Genomic DNA, 21,085 nt, shown 5'->3' with positions numbered 1-21,085 from the left:
GACTCCTGTGTTGCTGACAATGACTGTAACCATACAGTCCCCACAGGCAGATGTAGGATAGCAAGGTGTGTTCATGTGTGGGGAAGGTGAGGCTCAGCTGTTCTTTCCCTGTGCTTTTCCATGTTCCCCTCTGGTGACTCTTGTATGTACCAATCTCAAGTCCAGAGCTTGTCCTGTTTCACAGGTGACAAGAAAATTGTGGGCCTGATGGGAGATGAGCTCATAGCAGATCTTCTTATAACCACATGGGTGGAGGTTCATCTCACTTTTGTGGGCTTCCTGCAGAGACTCAGCTAGGTGAGTGTGTGTTTCTCAGCTCTGTCAGAGGCCAGGAGCGCTCCAAAGGGGAGTTGTTAGATGTTGTAGGATGAGATCAATGACAACAAGGAAAATTCTATTTTCATAATTTCTGCCTTGCAACATAGAAAATCACAAGTGAAGTCAGTAGATGCTACAGATGTAAAAATCAATTTCATACATCTTATGAGGCTAAAATTCACAGATTGAAAACACAACATTTATAGTTACAGGATTCTGCATTTAAATTAGAATTGCATTTGACTGTTATCTTACTTGAGTAATTTTATCACTTTCAATTACTATACACATAATATGAAATTTTGTTTTGAAAAACATTGAGGCTATTCTAAATAAGAATGCTTTCTTTTTTGCTTTGAGTTATTTTAAATTTAAGCGTAAGTTGTTTTAAATATTTGGAAATTTTTAAAATTTTCATAGCATACAACATTAAATTTTTAATCTTGAAAATATTTGAATATTAGCATGTCAATAAAATAAATATTTTGTGATTAGAGAAAAAAGTTCAAATTCCATGAACTTAGATCTCCTTTTAAGAACAGAACCCTCTAATTTTAGTTCTTTTGCAGTTTACTTTAAAAGTTTTAATTTTTATTTCATACTTAAAATATACTTTAAATGATCAGTTGATTTCAATATCATTATTGTGTCATCATTAGTTTCAAGATAATGCCTGAATTCAGCAGGCTTCCTGCCTATTTGCCTTTAAGTGCCAAATGGCAACGTGTACAGAGTGTCAGTTTAAAAAAAGAGAAACATTCTAGTGATCTGCTGCACAGTATGATGACTCTTCTATTGTTAATATACTGTGCATTTCAATATTGCTAATAGAGATTTTAATACTCTCATAACAAAGAAGTAACAAGTATATGGGATAATGAACAGGTGAATTAACATAACTGAATCATCATTTGATGTATATGTGAACCCTATCATCTCATTGTAACCCACAAATAAACATGCTTGTGATTTGCTAAAGTAACATGAAATAACATACAATAAAGATAGAATCAATGAATTCTATTCTGAAAATAAATGACTAAATGAAGTAAAGTAATGATGAGAATTAGCCATGCCTTGCTGATGAGAACCAAATGCCTCAAGAAACAACCTGTAGAACTCATTATTTTCTATGTGGACTCTGGAGATGGTTAATTTTGTCTCAGCAGTCCTTATGGATTTCTTGTATTTGAGCATGGGCACTCTGAGATAAGGAGCCTCCAATGACCCCAACAAGGGCACCTGCAACAGAGGGAACAGGTTTTCAATTTCCTTCCAAATTCCCTACCTCAGTCTGCTGTTGTGACTCTTACCCTCTCATGTTTATAACGTATAGATACATGATGATAAGATATATATATGCAAGCCGATCATATCTGTTAGATTTTCAGAAATTTCTTTGTGCAGTGGATAACCAGTCACTGGTTTTACAATGCTATACAAAATATAGTCAATTAATGAGAAAAATATTTTTGATTTTCGTAATTCAACAATAAAGAATAAGGTACTATTTTATAATATAGATTACATATATACATCTGAGCTGGGAAGAATACAAAAATCTATGTATAAACGATGTCCATTGTAAACGAATATTTCTCTGAATTTCAACGTAAATAACAATGTTATTTTTATCCAAAATGACAGATCATTGTATATAAAATGGCCCCTGTTATCTTGTAAAAGGTTTCTTCCTTTCATTGCACTCCGCTTTGCTTCTGATGTAAGTCCATAGATTTTGTGGTAATTCATTTGTTCTTAGTATGTTAAATGGTATTATTTTCCCCACCATAATTCACAATTATCTATATACTTTGGAGCATAAAATATTGACAGTAAAATAAAAATCAGAAAAATGATCATGAAATACGTTCTCATTATTTGTCTTCTGATTTCTCAAGTTTTGATTTCTCACCCTTGGCCCCAGCAGAAAATGGTAAATGAGTCTCTTTTTCATGGTACATTCTAAGGTAAACATTCACATTTGTGTATTTTTTTTTAAATAAATCATTTCAAATGCACTTTCCTTTACAATATGATCAACTTGTATCTGACATGTATGGATTTCTTCTCTTTGCATACCTTCTATTTTCTTTCTCCTCTTGTCTGCACTGTGTTATTCAAAACCCTGTAATTGTTTCCATGTCAGGGTTTGCAAATTCAGCAAATTCAAATACAGGATCCTCAATTAAGTTTAAATAACAGGACATTGATAAATGGCTTTTAGTAAAAATACACCATATGTGCCGGCGCCGCGGCTCACTAGGCTAATCCTCCGCCTAGCGGCGCCGGCACACCGGGTTCTAGTCCCGGTCGGGGCGCCGGATTCTGTCCCGGTTGCCCCTCTTCCAGGCCAGCCCTCTGCTGTGGCCAGGGAGTGCAGTGGAGGATGGCCCAGGTGCTTGGGCCCTGCACCCCATGGGAGACCAGGAAAAGCACCTGGCTCCTGGCTCCTGCCATCGGATCAGCGCGGTGCGCCGGCCGCAGCGCGCCGGCCGCAGCGGCCATTGGAGGGTGAACCAACGGCAAAGGAAGACCTTTCTCTCTGTCTCTCTCTCTCACTGTCCACTCTGCCTGTCAAAAAAAAAAATACACCATATGTGTCTATTAGCTTGTAGTAGCTAACTCATTTGCCTAAAATAGGTTTAATGTAGTTCCTGCTTTTATTTACTGACTTCTCCTCTTAGGAACCATAGATCTCTGCAGTCCAGCATCAGCATCAAATCCTCAGAGCCTTGCACATGAACACTTGCAGATGGTGATAGGATTGCCTCCTAGAGAATGAGGTAGATATAACTTTAAGTCAGAAAAGAAATACTAAAATTATTTTCTGCAATGTTTTATCTGAATATCTCCTTGTTTTATGGCTCAAATGCATTGGATTAATGCATTTAAATGATTTAGGTATGTTCAGGCAAAATAAGCATTTGTATCTGTGCCCTATTAATTTTTATTAACACTCCAGAGGAACTCTTAAAATCTGGGAATGATTATGTTTGTGCCTTTAAGTCAACATGATATTGGTGCTTCTCCTGGTCTAACCTGAGATCAAACCAAGTTTGCTGAGAATGTACAACTTCTTAGTGGTAGCAACAGGTTGTATGACCCTGGCAGTTCACATACACAAATATTTTAGTAAGTGTAGCTTTTGGTAAAAGAGTATCAAACGTATAACAGACTCTATGGTTTCCCCATTATAAACACAGACATTTCATTCGGATTTATAGTTTTTTTCTAATTCAACTATGAATCTCTAATATTAACTAAGAACAAAACTTCCCAATATACCTGAATGCTTATAATGATGGGCCTACAGTGATACAAGTGTCCTTGAAAACAATCACACACTCATTGGTCTTAGGAAATGGAAGGAATGTGGTAATTTTCAGTTTTCTCAGCATCATACAAGTAAACAATTTATCACATTATTATGGGTTAAATGTCCCCTCTGAAACTCATGCTGAAATTGAATTGCAATTTAAGCAGTATTAAGAGGTGACATAATTCAGAGGTGATCAGACCACAAAGGTCACACCTTCATGGGTATGGTTGGTGTAATTTTTTTTATTTTATTTTTTGACATGCAGAGTGGACAGCAAGAGAGACAGAGAGAAAGGTCTTCCTTTGCCATTGGTTCACCCTCCAATGGCCGCCGTGGCCAGCACGCTGCGGGCCGGCGCACCACTCTGATCTGATGGCAGGAGCCAGGTGCTTATCTTGGTCTCCCATGGGGTGCAGGGCCCAAGCACTTGGGCCGTCCTCCACTGCACTCCCTGGCCACAGCAGAGAGCTTGCCTGGAAGGGGGCAACCGGGACAGGATCCGGTGCCCCGACCGGGACTAGAACCTGGTGCGCCAGCACCGCAAGGCGGAGGATTAGCCTAGTGAGCCGCAGCACCGGCCTATGGTTGGTGTAATTTTAAAAAGGCATGTGTACTTCCTTGCTTTATGGCCCCTTAACTTTTTGCTATGGGAGAAAACAGCTAGAAGACACATATCAAATGACAGAACCTCGATCAAGGATTTTCTATCCTCCGGAACTGTGAGAAAATATATTTATGTTATATAATTTTTCTGTTATAGCTTCATGACATGGATAGAAACCTCCAGATTAAATTAACTAGATAACCTTGTTTTCCCTACATTCCATGTAATAGCATGGTAATGTAATTGTGAAATTTTAACATTGTAAAAATATATTTACTAAAGCTTGAAAAGAATGATCTTAATTTTTGAGTATCTAAGAGTCTTTTAAAGCATGGAAGAATGTTCCACAATTTTGTTAGCAATAAACATGTGTTAATGCTGATCAAAATTCAGTATCTAATTATATTGTTCATGATTTGTTTTTCTAACTGAAAGCAGTGATTTCACAGTACTCTACTGAATTGAAGACTTCACATAAAGAATCTCTGGTATGGAAACTGAAAATAACAGAAATCTGAGACCATTCTGAAGATGGGAAGCTAACACAAAAAGTGGATTTCTAGTATGCAGAGTAATACTTACTGATCCTATGATACCTACTGTATTTGTTTTCTTTTCAGGCATGCCTGTGTTTCCTAACTTAATAAGATGAGCACATTTTCTGCTCATGTGGCTATTAATAACTGTATTCTCTGCCAAGCTGGCATTGGAATCTCATCCAACAATTTCCTCCTCTTCCATATCTTCACACTCTTGCAGTATCACAAGCCAAAGCTCACTGACATGATCACTTGTCACCTGGCCCTTGTACACACAGTGATGCTTCTCACTGTGCTGTTTTTGAGGTCTCCAGACCTGTTTGAGTTGCTAAGTTTTTGGAATGACTTCAAGTGTAAGGCTTTGTTCTACATTAACAGAGTAATGAGGGGCCTCTCCATCTTCACCACCTGCCTCCTGAGCATCATCCAGGCCATCACCATCAGCCCCAGCACCTCCTGGTTGGCACAGTTTAAGTATAAATCCACACATTTCATCTTCTATTTATTTCTTTTATTATGGTTTCTCTGTTTGTGTTTCAGCACTAGCACAATCTTCCACACTGTGGCATCTTCCAATGTGACCCAAACCAATCTGATGGTTCTCACTAAATATTGTTCATATTACCCCATAAGCCCTAGCATCAGGAGTTTGATATTCACAGTGTTAACATCCAGGGATGTCTTCCTTGTGGGAGTCATGCTACTCTCAAGTGTGTACATGGTGATCCTTTTGCTCAGGCATCAGAGGAGGTCCCAGCACCTTCACAACACCAGCCTCTCCCCAAGATTCTCCCCAGAGAAAAGGGCCACCCAGACCATCCTGCTGCTGGTGAGTTTCTTTGTGGTCATGTACTGGGTGGACTTCATCATCTCATGCTTCTCCCTGATACTGTGGTCATATGACTCAGTTATCTTGGGTGTACAGGGTGTGGTGGGCAATGCCTATGCCAGTGTCAGTCCATTGATACTAATCAGTTCAAGTAAAAGGATAATTAATATTTTTTCAAAACATACCATGGAAAAGCTTCGAATTTTAACAAATTGAGTAAAAAACAGAGTGGTATTTGGGTGAACATGTAGCACAGATGCTGCTTCAGATGCCCACATCCCATTTGGGTTTGAATACCACCTGTGCTTCTGGTTCTGCTTTGTATAAATGCATATCCTGAATGGCAGCAGGAGCTGGTTTAAGTACATAGGTTGCTGCCACCCACATAGGAGTAACATATGAAGATCTCGAATCCTGAGTTGAGCTTTCTGTACCCTGCTGTTGCTGGCCTTTGAAGAAAAAATCAGATGAGGGATCTCTTTCTCTCTTTCTCCATCTCTCTCCTCTTTTTCTCACCCTATGCCTTTCAGATAAAGTAAAAATAGAAAATATAAAATTTTACAATTCTCTTAAAATAGATTTTCACACATGATGAAAATTATTCTAATGAAATATGTTCCTATGGGAGTCAATAAATCTCTATGGAATTATACTTTTATAACTTTGAAATCTACATTGCTGAGTAATAAATTTTCTTTCAGTTAACATGCAACATGATTTAATATTTCCATATGTTTACCCATTACTTGTTTATCATTTTGATTCAAGAATTTCACACAGGAAATATTTTATCTCTTCTTAAAGTAATCACTGTAGACGTACTTGATGAAAATTAAACATTCCATGATTCTATTTTGAAAAAAATAATTGTTATAAAATAAAAATAGATAAGCATTCAATCCTAGCTTGGATATTAATTTTGTCAGCAATGGTATTTTTGTGCTTCTCTCCTTTTTGTGTGTTTTTCTAAATAAAGATTGTGGAGATTTTGCTGTCATTGCATTTAAGTTGCAAGTATTTTCCTCCATGCATTCTTAAATTATTAAAATAGTTTGGGAACATGTACATGTTTATTCATAGGTACATGTACACTAAATGCATACACAGATTTACTAAATATGATTCTGATTTATGTATGAGCATTTTTATTTTTAAGCTTTTTAATATAATGAAATGATGTATGGAGTATCATGTCTGATATACTATGTTAGGCATTTATAAATTGTTTTTATTGGATTACATCTTTCATAATTTTATAAATTCTCTAATCTTATGATCCAAATAAATGGGCTTTATTCCTTATCATTCTAATTATCACATGACTACATTTGATTTTTCTATCATATAGTCATTCTTTAAATCAGTTTGGAAGCTCGGTTTTTCAAGTCATTAACACTCTGATCATTTGAGTTTAATTTAATGTTAAACTGTGCATTGTATATTGCTTGTTACATTTTTCAAATATTTGTTTTATTTTGTTATTTTCCCAATATAGCTAATGAAGTTCTTTGTTCTTTATTGTTATTACACCTAATTTTCATCATTAATGCTTTCATTTTCTACTTCAAGTTTTGAAATACGATTCCTATATTGAATTTCTGATAACCTTCATTCTGGTGGCTTAGTTTTGTGTATGCTTCATTATTTTCAGTTTGATTATCTCATTAGATGTCTCTCAGTCCTTGGAAAGTCTCTAGTTGGCACATTTCCTTGTTTCTTCCAGTTGACCAGAGAGAATGTGTAGAACTCACACAGCTTTGAGGCTCAAGTGGTCAGCCAGTGTCCTAGGGTCAGCACTTGTATCTCAGTTGATTTTTTTCTTTCATTCTGTCTATCAGTTTATGTTTCTTATTGAAAAGTTATCCCACATTCCTCTTGGATTTAAGGATTTTTATAACTTTTTGAGTATATTTAGATGTGTTACAAGAGTTTGGGAACATGTACATGTTGTTTCATAGGTACATGTACACTAAATGCATACACGAATAGAGTATTTCACATGGTTTAAGGAAAACAATAGGCTCTCATGAAAAATAACAGAAATAGTGGGTTTCTTATCTGAGAATATTTCATGCCCAGGAAATATACTACATATTTATAATTTTTGTAGATTGTTATTTGTCATTAATTTCTGATAAATAATCTTATATTTCACATAATTATATGAAGTTATAATCATATTATTGGAGAGCACTAGAATATGGTGATAACTAATATTTTTCCATTCTTTAGATTTTTTTTAAATAGTTGAATTACTTAATTGGATTCAAGTTTTGACTCCAATCATTGTAATTTCTACTTTGCACTTTTCCTATTTCTTTTCCTTTTTTTTTTTTTTGACAGGCAGAGTTAGACAGTGAGAGAGAGAGAGAGAGAGAGAGAGAGAAAAGTCTTCCTTTTTCCATTGGTTCACCCCCCAAGTGGCCGCCGCGGCTGGTGCGCTGCACCGATCCGAAGCCAGGAGCCAGGTGCTTCCTCCTGGTCTCCCATGCGTGTACATGGCCCAAGGGCCTGGGCCATCCTCCACTGCACTCCCGGGCCACAGCAGAGAGCTGGACTGGAAGAGGAGCAACTGGGACAGAACCGGTGCCCCAACTGGGACTAGAACCCAGGGTGCCGGTGCCGCAGGCAGAGGATTAGCCTAGTGAGCCATGGCGCTGGACCCACTTTTCCTATTTCTAAAAAATAATTTGGGTATTTTTTTCCTGATACATTTGTTATTTAAGATAAATTTGCATGTGTCTAAATAATTTATCAGTTGTACTTAAGTGGAGTTCTACTATCATTTAACACTCGATAAATAATGTGTTTTGTAGGTTTATGCTTTCATGTCATTATTGGAGTCTAAATTTTGAGATATTCAAAATTATATTTTAGCATTTGGAAGTAATGTTCACTTTATTTTGCTCTTCAAAATGTTTTCTATCATACTAACCTGTCAGTTTTTAAATGAATTCATTTTTCACTTTGTTTCTGTATCTATTATATACTAGTACACTAAGTTTTATGATAATCTTTATGTTACCTACAATTCTAAATGTTCTAATCTACTGTTTTCATGATTCTTCATGTTATTCATATTTTGATTGTTTTAACATTTAAAAGTTTATTTAGTTAAAAAAGAGTAGGGGGATACCTTCTATCTGCTGGTTCAAATGCACAAAACAATTGGGGTTGGGCCAGGCTGAGGATAGGAGTTAGGAATCCCACCCAAATTTCCTACTTGTTACATCCTAAGGTATGCATTAGCAGGAATATGGATCAAAAGCCAAGGCAGGATTTAATCCTAGGCATTCTATTATGGGATGTCAGTGTCCCACGTGGCGACTTATCCCACTGTGCTATCATGTGCACTCTTTCATGTTATATATTAAAAACAGGTATACACAAAAATAGATATGCAAATGATATACTGTATCTGATAAATTAGTATTAAGCAGAGTCATGAAATTGCCATATAGTCATATCATTCTTCAGTTAACAGTGTTACTTTTTATTTTTTCTTATTAAAAATTTCATTATGTAAATTTTGACAAAACATTATGTAGGCTCAGTTTGATATCTTGATAAAACCTAGTTAGATGACACAATTTATTATTAACATTACACAGAATGTCTCATTTGTTTCATACAAATCTGAGAAGCATTGTAGAGATGTCATATTAATCTGCTCCTTCCTACATCAGAGTAGACTGAAAAGATAGTATTCACGAATTTCCTGATGCCTCATTCTCTCACACTATTTTTAATACATCAACTTCCATGATAGTTTAGACATGGCAAACTACAAATTACTAAAAAAATCTATAATGATAAAAAAATCTAAATGTACTCATGATGAAATCTACTAATGGACATATAACATAGAAAGATACTAATTAATTAAAAACTTTCACTAGAGATAATATGAAATGGCATATATGAGGGCTCTTCAAAAAGTTCATGAAAATCTACATTATGAAAAACCAAGACATGAATTTCAAAAGTCTCGCATCAAATTATACTTATCTTTTAATTACATTTTCATAAATTTTATGAAGTATGTTTGTATATTGCATGTCTAGTGTCTGAAAATCAATGCATATAACATACCAGGTAAGTAAAACTAAATAAAATTTTCATATAATCATCTTAACAGAAAAGACATCTGGGTAAGCCTATAACCCATTTAAGATTAAACTCTAAACAAAACAAGAATTGAAAGCAACTTCTAAAACTGATAAAAAGCAATTATGTGTCAAAATTTGTTCTAGCAGTTAAGAACTAAGTAAGGATTCCAAGATCCTATATAAAATGCTGAACATGAGCGGGCATTGAAATACAAATGGCCAACAGACACATGAAAAAATGCTCAGGATCATTAGCCATCAGGGAAATTCAATTAAAAGCAATAAGGAAGTTTTACCTCATCCCATTTAGAATGGTGATCATTCAAGTCAAAAAGTAATGAATGGTGGCAAGAATATAGAGGAAAAGGCATGCTAACTTACTATTGGTGAGAATATAAACTGGAGTAACCATTATGGAAGACAGTATGGAAATTCCTCAGAAATATAAAAGTAGATCTACCATGTTACCCAGCCATCCCACTCATGGGAAAATACCAAAAAGAAATAAAATCAGCATATAAAGGAAATAGTTGTACTTCCATGTGTATAGCAGCTCAATTCACATTAGCTACGATACAGAATTAACTGAGGTGTCCATCAAATGACAAATGGGAGAATGTGGTATACATACATGATGGAATACTACTTGGCCATAAAAATAATGAAATCCTGTCTTTTGCAACAAAATGCATTCACCTGGAGACCATTACCTTTAGTGAAATAAGCCAGACCCAAAAAGACAAATATGATACATTTTATCTGATTTGTGATAGCTAATCTGTAGAGTGCAAAAATGTTAATGTATATGCATGAAAGTGATAATTAGATTTGTTTATTGTTTATGGTCCTTGACTATACTCATGTGGAACAGTGGTCTATTTGTCACTTGTTGTAGTCTTTATTTAGTGGATTATAAAGTAAAATAAAATATACTATTGCAAAAAATAAAAGGAAAATAAAGAAAGGTGAGGGCAGGAGGGAAGCAGGTATTATATTCTTGGAAATGTATCTATGTACTACATAAAATTTGCTATCCTCATAGTAATCAAAATGTTTACAATATTTGTGCAAGAACTCACAGGTTCTATATCTGAGTGGGTTCAGTTTCCAGCTCCATCTCACTTCCCCTTTTTGTGACTGTAGACCATGGAAAACAGAAGTAATGGCTCAAGCAGTTTGGTTTCTTTCACTTATGTAGGAGATTTGAATTGAATCTCCAGTTCCTGACTGAGGCTTGTCCTGCAAAGCCACACCGTGTGGGAGAGCAGGGCGACAGTGTCCTTCCCACAAGGAACACCAGAGAGGTTTCGTGAACATGTCTGAATTTATTCACAGCCACATCCACTTTTTAAAGGGCAGGGAGAAGGGTTCATAACTAACTCAGGGGAACACTAACTATAGGATAGAATCAACACTGGTGACAATATGCCTCTCCAATCAGCTTGGTGGTAGCTTTCCAGGTGGGCCTGGACCACACTCAGGAGCAGTTTATCTGATTGGCAGAAGGCGGAGGAGGGGAGAAATGTGCCTGGGCTCAGGCTAACTGCTGGAATCAACCACACCTTACTCTGGTCCTGGCCCACCCTGGTTGTTGTAAATATCTGTGCTATCTGGGCTGGCACTGTGGCATAATGCAGGAAGCCACTGCCTGCAGTGCTGGCATCCCATATGGGTACTCTCTGCTATGGCCTGGGAAAACAGTTGAAGATGGCCCAAGTCCGTGGGCCACTGCACCCTCATGGGAGACCCAGAAGAAGCTCCTGGCTTCAGATCAGTGCAGCTCTGGCCGTTGCAGCCAATTGGGGGTGAACCAGCAGATTGAAGACTCTCTCTCTCTCTCTCTCTCTGCCTCTCCTTCTCTCTCTATGTAACTCTTTCAAATAAATAAATAAATCTTTAGAAAAAGATCTATGCTATCAACCAACAGATGGGAGATATCTCTGTGTGGGTTTCTCTTTCTCTCTCTGTAACTCTTTCAAATAAATTCTTAAAATTATGTCAAAATAAAAGTTCTTAAACCCTTCTCATGAGTATTAGTCTTGTTTTATTACTTAATTATCCCTACCATTATTAAAGATTCCAAAAAATGTCTTGAATAACAACAAATTGTGGTCAATGCTATAATGGATTTAGTAAAGGACTAGGACCACATGGCAAGAAGAGATTGATTCCAATTCAGAGTGGGGAAGACCTGGGAGAGCTTTCTGGAGGAGCTGACATCTGAGCTGAACTGGAAAGGCCAGCTGACATGCAGTTGGGAAGGAAACACTGTGCACAAAGACTTAGAAAGTGTCCATGGTGGCAACTGAGGAAGTGGAGGGAACCTGGCACCCCTGGAGTATATCATGGATATAATGGGGCAAGCAGTTAGAAAGTCAGAGAATAGCCACATTGGACAGTCTTGATAACATCAAAATAATGGGTTTGGACTTGACTCTGCAGGCACTAGGGAGCCTTGGAGAGCTTTTGAGGAGGGCTGGATATGAGCACTCAGTGTAGAAGTAGGTCAAATTAGGTTGAAGGTGGGAAAGAAATTAGAGACAATTCTGAGGTAATAAAATTCCCATATTTTCCATTTAATTTCAGCAAAAAAAATTACAAGAGGTGACCATCTTGTGATTTCAGGAATTTTTGATACAGAATTTCATGTGTTTAAATTTTAATGGTTAATTATGCCTCCAGCAAAGTGATTGCTCCTCTGATCTTGTATTTTTAGCAAAGGCTAAGCAAAGCTTGAAAGAGCAGCATTGATAAAACACATATTTCCCCTCCCTTTTTTTTGGCAAGAATAACATCTGAGTCAGTACTCCAGATTTTCTCCAAGGAAAAGAGTTATCCTTGTTTTAGTTTCAGAGACAGGACCATGAAATGTGACCATATAGCAGACAGAAACAACCTGACAAGAAGCAGGACTGTTAGATAAAATTCAGTCCCCATGTTAGCACTGTATCCAGCTGCCTGGCTTTGTAATCAGGCCCTGCCACTTACAGCCTATGTAACTTTTGGCATGTTACTTAACCATTTTGTGTCTCAGTTCTGCCATCTGTAAGATGGGAATAGCAATAATATTTACCTCCAGCATTGTGGTGAGGATTAAATAAATTGACACCTATAACGTGCTCTCAATAGTGCCTGGCATATAGTAAAAACTCAGTAAATGTGTACTGTTTTCATTAAGTAATCAAGCAACAAAAATGAAATAACTGTCCATGACACAGTGTAGCTTACCGAGCCTCTTCACAAATCCACCTGGTCACTGAGCTCCACAGTAGAGGGATGCTAGTTGTTCTAATTACCATTGTTGCTAGCAAACACAAAACCTAGAAGCACAAAAAAGCCAATTGCTTCTGATCACAGGCCCTGAGGAATTCTGAAAAGGTACAGTGAGAATGTCTTCTCTCTGCTTGCCATGTCCAGGGCTACAGCTGGAGAGGAACTAAAAGGCCAGTGAGGGGAAAGGTGGAGCTGAATCAGCTGAGGCTGGCAGATCCACTGCTGGACGTCTTTGCTAATCTCCCTGGAAATTGGTGGGATGACTGTCCCCCAGTCACTAGGCTTACCGTGACTATGACACTTACCTTTTATATATGTGCACGGAAGTGACCTTTTACCCCATACATACATACAACTATTATGTATCAATTAAAATTTAAAATACAGGTATGTGCCACAATTCAGTAGTTTGGTCAAGTACAACAGCATATGTGACCATGATCCTGTGAGATTATATCACCTAGTGATGTAGCCATCTTGGTTTGTGCAGTACACTCCATGAGGTTAGCACAGTGAAGAAATCACTTAACAATGCATTTCCCAGAACAAGTCCCCAGCATTAAATGACACAGAACTGTATTTTTTTTAAATGAGGTTCACATTTATAAGAGTTGGCATACAAAGTTCATATTTTAGGGGTTTCTAGGATGAGTTCAGTACTAACACTGGTCAGCCAGCAATTTCGTATCATTTTCTCACAAGGAAGAAAGAGCTCTGCAAATGTCCAGATATTTCATGATGATTTTCTTCTCTGGGAAAGTCACACTTGGCCATTGCCCAGTGGGTGAATAATGAGGGGGAAGGAGACCACTTCTGTGAGGTGATAGGCATTGTCACGCTGGAGGGCATCATAGAGGAGATCATCAAGTCCGAGATCCTGGACGAACCTGACCTCTACAGTAAGTGCATGGCCTTGGCTATTCTCTGAGGCCATCCTGTTTGCCTCTGAGACTCTCAGCGGCAGCCCAGCTTGGTGCAGTGTGAATGAGTGCCAGAACAAGCCCAGTGCACTGATGTGTGTCAGCCACTCTGTCAAGCGGCTTAAATCATCCATGAGTCACTGGGAACATGCTGGCTAATTACCCAGAGAGTACCTTTAGGAGCTGAGCCAAGACTATGAAAAGGAGACCTCCCCGCCTTTGCTTGGGAAACACCGTGTATCAGAGTGGAGCCCAGAGTTTTCTCTGCCCTTGCCTCTGCCCTCTGTCATTCCTTTGTTGTCTCTTCTACCTACACACAGACCTCAGCAGCCCCTGGGGGTCCAAGTCATAGTCTGCTCACACCACATACCAGGGAGTGATGGAAACCAGCATGAGGTTGCCCACCCCATCCTAAGCCAAAACCTTCAGTGTCCATATGACTGCTCAGATACGGCACTGCTCTCTTAGGCCTTTCAGCCCACCACCCAGGTTTCTATTCCCACCCCTTCACCCTGGACAAGTCACCTGCCTGGCTCGAGTCCCTGCCCTCTTCTGTCTGGGTTCCTCTCCCGCCTTCTCCCTCCCCAGAACAATATGAACCACTGTATGCAGGGAGTGGCTGCTTGGGTTACTGATCCTTATGAAAGCTTTGCTTGCAAACATTACAAAGGCTACCTTGCCTCTGGGTCTCTGGGATGGGAGTGTTATCCCTGGGACAGTAAGCATTTTCTCCTCTGGATTTCATCTTTTCCTCCCCTCAGATAACTCATTTCAGACCTCTGTCCTTTGCTAGAAGCAGTCTTTCAGAAACCAACAGCTGGTAGAAACAGCTCAGACACTGCACAGCAGTAAGGCAGTGAGCTGTATAGAAAGAGTGTGTTGCCTTTGGGCTAGGAAAAAAATTAATGCTGAATGGTGAGGCCAGGGCTGTGGCATAGTGGGTAAAGCCACCACCCATATTGCTGGCATCCCATATGGGCGCTGGTTGCTATCCAGCCCTCTGCTATGGCCTGGGGAGGCAGTGAAAGATGACCCAGATCCTTGGGCCCCTGCACCCATGTGGGAGACCCAGAAGAAGCTCTTGGCTTTGGATCAGCACATCTCTGTCCATTGCAGCCATTTGGGGAGGGAGGCAGTGGATGGAAGAACTCTCTCTCTCTGCCTCTGCCTCTCTGTAACTTTGCCTTTTAAATTAATAAATGAAATAAAATCTTTTTTATGTATTGAAAATTTTTACTTTTTTTAACTTTTATTTAATAAATATAAATTTCCAAAGTACAGCTTATGGAGTACAATGGCTTCCCCCCCATAACTTCCCTCCCACCCGCAACCCTCCCCTTTCCCACTCCCTCTCCCCTTCCATTCACATCAAGATTCATTTTCAATTCTCTTTATATACAGAAGATCAATTCTCTTTATATATATATATACTTAATATATATATTAAGTAAAGATTTCAAAGTTTGCACCCACATAGAAACATAAAGTGAAAAATACTGTTTGAGTACTCGTTATAGCATTAAATCTCAATGTACAGCACATTAAGGACAGAGATCCTATATGAGGAGTAAGTGCACAGTGACTCCTGTTGTTGACTTAACAAATTGACACTCTTGTTTATGGCATCAGTAATCACCCTAGGCTCTTGTCATGAGCTGCCAAGACTATGGAAGCCCCCTGAGTTCACCGACTCTGATCGTATTTAGGCAAGGTCATAGTCAGAATGGAAGTTCTCTCCTCCCTTCAGAGAAAGGTACCTCCTTCTTTGATGACCTGTTCTTTCCACTGGGATCTCACTCACGGAGATCTTTCATTTAGGTCATTTTTTTTTTTTTGCCAGAGTGTCTTGGCTTTCCATGCCTAAAATACTCTCATGGGCTTTTCAGCCGGATCCGCATGCCTTAAGGGCTGATTCTGAGGCCAGAGTGCTGTTTAGGACATCTGCCCTTCTATGAGTCTGCTGTGTATCTCGCTTCCCATGTTGGATCATTCTCTCCCTTTTTTATTCTATCAGTAAGTATTAGCAGACACTAGTCTTGTTTATGTGATCCCTTTGGCTCTTAGTCCTATCATTATGATCAATTGTGAACAGAAATTGATCACTTGGACTAGTGAGATGGCATTGGTACATGCCACCTTGATGGGATTGAATTGGAATCCCCTGGTATGTTTCTAACTCTACTGTTTGGGGCAAGTCAGCTTGAGCCTGTCACAAATTGCACATCTCTTCCCTCTCTTATTCCCACTCTTATATTTACCAGCAATCACTTTTCAGTTAAGTTTCAACACTTAAGAATAACTGTGTATTCATCAGGAAAATCATCCACCCAGACCAAGTGGGATTCATCCCTGGTATGCAGGGATGGTTCAACATTCGCAAATCAATCAATGTGATTCACCACATTAACAGACTGCAGAAGAAAAACCATATGATTATCTCAATTGATGCAGAGAAAGCATTTGATAAAATTCAACACCCTTTCATGATGAAAACTCTAAGCAAATTGGGTATAGAAGGAACATTCCTCAATATAATCAAAGCAATTTATAAAAAACCCACAGCCAGCATCCTATTGAATGGGGAAAAGTTGGAAGCATTTCCACTGAAATCTGGCACCAGGCAGGGATGCCCACTCTCACCACTGCTATTTAACATAGTTCTGGAAGTTTTAGCCAGAGCCATCAGACAAGAAAAAGAAATCAAAGGAATACAAATCAAGAAGGAAGAAGTCAAACTATCCCTCTTTGCAGACGATATGATTCTGTACTTAGAGGATCCAAAGAACTCTACTAAGAGACTATTGGAACTCATAGAGGAGTTTGGCAAAGTGGCAGGATATAAAATCAATGCACAAAAATCAACAGCCTTTGTATACACAAGCAATGCCATGACTGAGAAAGAGCTGCTAAGGTCAATCCCATTCACAATAGCTACAAAAACAATCAAATACCTTGGAATAAACTTAACCAAGGACGTTAAAGATCTCTACGATGAAAATTACAAAACCTTAAAGAAAGAAATAGAAGAGGATACCAAAAAATGGAAAAATCTTCCATGCTCATGGATTGGAAGAATCAACATCATCAAAATGTCCATTCTCCCAAAAGCAATTTATAGATTCAATGCAATCCCAATCAAGATACCAAAGACATTCTTCGCAGATCTAGAAAAAATGATGCTGAAATTCATATGGAGGCACAAGAGACCTCGAATAGCTAAAGCAATCTTGTACAACAAAAACAAAGCCGGAGGCATCACAATACCAGACTTCAGGACATACTACAGGGCAGTTGTAATCAAAACAGCATGGTACTGGTACAGAAACAGATGGATAGACCAATGGAACAGAATTGAAACACCAGAAATCAACCCAAACATCTACAGCCAACTTATATTTGATCAAGGATCTAAAACTAATTCCTGGAGCAAGGACAGTCTATTCAATAAATGGTGCTGGGAAAACTGGATTTCCACGTGCAGAATCATGAAGCAAGACCCCTACCTTACACCTTACACAAAAATCCACTCAACGTGGATTAAAGACCTAAATCTTCGTCCTGACACCATTAAGTTATTAGAGAACATTGGAGAAACCCTTCAAGATATTGGCACAGGCAAAGAATTTCTGGAAAAGACCCGGGAGGCACAGACAGTCAAAGCCAAAATCAACTATTGGGATTGCATCAAATTGAGAAGTTTCTGTACTGCAAAAGAAACAGTCAGGAGAGTGAAGAGACAACCGACAGAATGGGAAAAAATATTTGCAAACTATGCAACAGATAAAGGGTTAATAACCAGAATCTACAAAGAGATCAAGAAACTCCACAAAAACAAAACCAACAACCCACTTAAGAGATGGGCCAAGGACTTCAATAGACATTTTTCAAAAGAGGAAATCCAAATGGCCAACAGGCACATGAAAAAATGTTCAAGGTCACTAGCAATCAGGGAAATGCAAATCAAAACCACAATGAGGTTTCACCTCACCCCGGTTAGAATGGCTCACATACAGAAATCTACCAACAACAGATGCTGGCGAGGATGTGGGGAAAAAGGGACACTAACCCACTGTTGGTGGGAATGCAAACTGGTCAAGCCACTATGGAAATCAGTCTGGAGATTCCTCAGAAACCTGAATGTAACCCTACCATTCGACCCAGCCATCCCACTCCTTGGAATTTACCCAAAGGAGTTTAAATTGATAAACAAAAAAGCGGTCTGCACCCTAATGTTTATTGCAGCACAATTCACAATAGCCAAGACCTGGAACCAACCTAAATGCCCATCAACGGTAGACTGGATAAAGAAATTATGGGATATGTATTCTTTAGAGTACTATACCGCAGTAAGAAACAACGAAATCCAGTCATTTGCAACAAAATGGAGGAATCTGGAACACATCATGCTGAGTGAAGTAAGCCAGTCCCAAAGGGACAAATACCATATGTTCTCCCTGATCGGTGACAACTGACTGAACACCAAAAAGGAAACCTCCTGAAGTGAAATGGACACTATGAGAAATGGTGACTTGATCAGCATAGCTCTGACTGCTAATGGACAACTTAATACATTATCCCTCATAGTATTTTTTTTTTTGTCTGTTCTACTTAATATGACTGGTTTAATTCTGTAATTATCACACAGTTATTTTTAAGTGTTGAAAATTAACCGAAATGTGATCCCTGTTAAACATAAGAGTGGGAATAAGAGAGGGAAGAGATGTATAATTTGGGGCATGCTCGGGCTGACTTGCCCCAATTGGTAGAGTTGGAAACATACCAGGGGATTCCAATTCAATCCCATCAAGGTGGCATGTGCCAATGCCATCTCACTACTCCAAGTGATCAATTTCAGTTCACAATTGATCATAATGAAAGGACTAAGAGTCAAAGGGAGCACATAAACAAGTCTAGTATCTGCTAACACCAACCGATAGAATAAATAAAGGGGAGAGTGATCCAACATGGGAAGTGAGATACTCAGCAGACTCATAGAATGGCGGATGTCCTAAATAGCACTCTGGCCTCAGAATCAGCCCTAAAGGCACTCGGATCTGGCTGAAAAGCCCATGAGAGTATTTCAGGCATGGAAAGCCAAGACACTCTGGCAAAAAGACCTCTGTGAGTGAGATCCCAGTGGAAAGAACAGGTCTTCAAAGAGGGAGGTGCCTTTCTCTGAAGGGAGGAGAGAACCTCCACTTTGACTATGACCGTGTCTAAACAAGATAAGAGTCGGAGAACTCAAGGGGCTTCCATAGCCTTGGAAACTCATAACTGGTGCATAGGGAGATTACTGATGCCATAAACAGGAGTGTCAATTGGTAAAGTCAACAACAGGAGTCACTGTGCACTTACTCCTCATGTAGGATCTCGGTCCTTAACGTGCTGTACACTGAGGCTTAATGCTATAACGAGTACTCAAACAGTATATTTCACTTTGTGTTTCTATGGGGGTGCAAACGACTGAAATCTTTACTTAATGTACACTAAACTGATCTTCTGTAAAAAAAAAAAAAAAAAAAAAAAAAAAAAAAGAAAAAAATTTTCAATTCCCAACTTGACTCTCACTGGGATTAAACATGACAATAGGTCTGATCTGATTTCATCATCATTTTAAAAAAATCATCTATTATTTTTCACTTTATGTTTCTGTGTGGGAGCAAACTGTTGAAATACTTACTTAAGGTATACTAAGCTGATCTTCTGTATATTAAGATAATCGAAAATGAATCTTGATGTGAATGGAAGGGGAGAGGGAGTGGGAAAGGGGAGGGTTGTTGGTGGGAGGGACGGTATGGGGGGGGGAAGCCATTGTAACCCATGAGTCGTACTTTGGAAATTTATATTCATTAAATAAAAGATAAAAAAAAAAAAAAAAAAAAAAAAAAAAAAAAGAATAACTGTGTATTGATTATAGTATTCAACCTAAAGTATTAAATAGAACAAACAAAAAATACTAAGAGGGATAAGGTATTAAGTTGTTCATCAACATTCAGGCTGATCAAGTCACCGTTTCTCAGTGTTCATTTCACTTTAACAGGTTTCCTTTTTGGTGCTCGGTTAGTTGTCATTGATCAGGGAGAACATATGATATTTGTCCCTTTGGGACTGGCTTATTTCACTCAGCATAATGTTTTCCAAATTCCTAACAGGGATCACTTTTCAGTTAAAATTTAAACACCTAAAAATAATTGTGTGTTAATTACAGAGTTCAACCAATAGTACTAGAACAAAAAAAATTACTAACATGGATAAAGTATCACATTGTACATCAACAGTCAGGACAAGAGCTGATCAAGTCACTGTTTCTCATAGTGTCCATTTCACTTCAACAGGTTTCCCCTTTGGTGCTCAGTTATAAATCTTTAAAAAAAAATTTTAAAAAGCTGAATGGTGGTCTGGCCTTGGCAGGAAGGAGCTGGAGTGTCCCAGTGCCCCCACCAGGACGCAGGTGCTGCTGTGCTCCAGGGCCAGGAAGGGACTGAGCTCAGAAATGTCCTGTCCCTCCCCACCCAATGCTCCCTTTTCCACCTCTGCCCACCACCCTTGCTTTAGAATTCCTGGAGTCTCAGTAGACAAATTGGTGAAGACATTCACACTAAGGTGTTAGTGCCTAACAGAAGTCTAAATGAGTCAGCCCCTCCCAGGACATTTGTGTGAGCAACCTTAATACTCCAGATCCCAATCTTGAAATAAAAGGAAGGAAAGGAGAACCCAGAGGAATAGTTCTTTAATGATGAAATGTTAACTGCCATTCTGAGTGGGACATGTTGAATGACACACATCAGCGGGCTGCTGGCTAGTGACAGTAAAGGAACTGGGTCCCCCACCCTTACTTGCTACTCTCTTTCTCTACGGGAGGCAGTTAGGGTTTTTCCACCCAAATAAGCAAATACCTGGTATGATGCTTACCGAGCTGCTAAAAGACCAGGATCCAGAAATACCTTGTTTTTCTTACATGACCCTGACTTCCTATAGGGTCCAGACTCCTGGGTCTGTACCTTCCCACTACTGTGAGCAGAGCAAGAAGAGTGTCCATCCAGGGAACAGGTGACTGCAGAAGCCCAAAGTCAAAAGCAGCCCCTAAGAGCCGCTTGACAGGGAAGGGCACTTTCTCCCTTTACAGGGAGATCCAAAGGAGCTGGCAAGAGCACCCTCTAAGAGGAAAGGG

At 38.8% G+C, this 21,085-nt stretch overlaps 1 protein-coding gene across 1 annotated transcript; it reads left to right on the top strand.

Annotated features, from left to right (window-relative positions):
• The first annotated feature begins 4,892 nt into the window (after positions 1-4,892).
• Positions 4,893-5,828, top strand: ORYCUNV1R1528 (vomeronasal 1 receptor oryCunV1R1528). The gene is given in 1 exon segment (NM_001167217.1): positions 4,893-5,828. A coding segment is annotated over 1 exon segment (936 nt).
• Positions 5,829-21,085: the final 15,257 nt, after the last annotated feature.

The sequence above is a fragment of the Oryctolagus cuniculus genome, chromosome 19 (assembly GCF_964237555.1).
Source record: "Oryctolagus cuniculus chromosome 19, mOryCun1.1, whole genome shotgun sequence".
Taxonomy (NCBI): Eukaryota; Metazoa; Chordata; class Mammalia; order Lagomorpha; family Leporidae; genus Oryctolagus; species Oryctolagus cuniculus.
The sequence above is the reverse complement of the archived record's forward strand: the minus strand, read 5'-3'. Positions and strand labels throughout refer to the sequence as shown.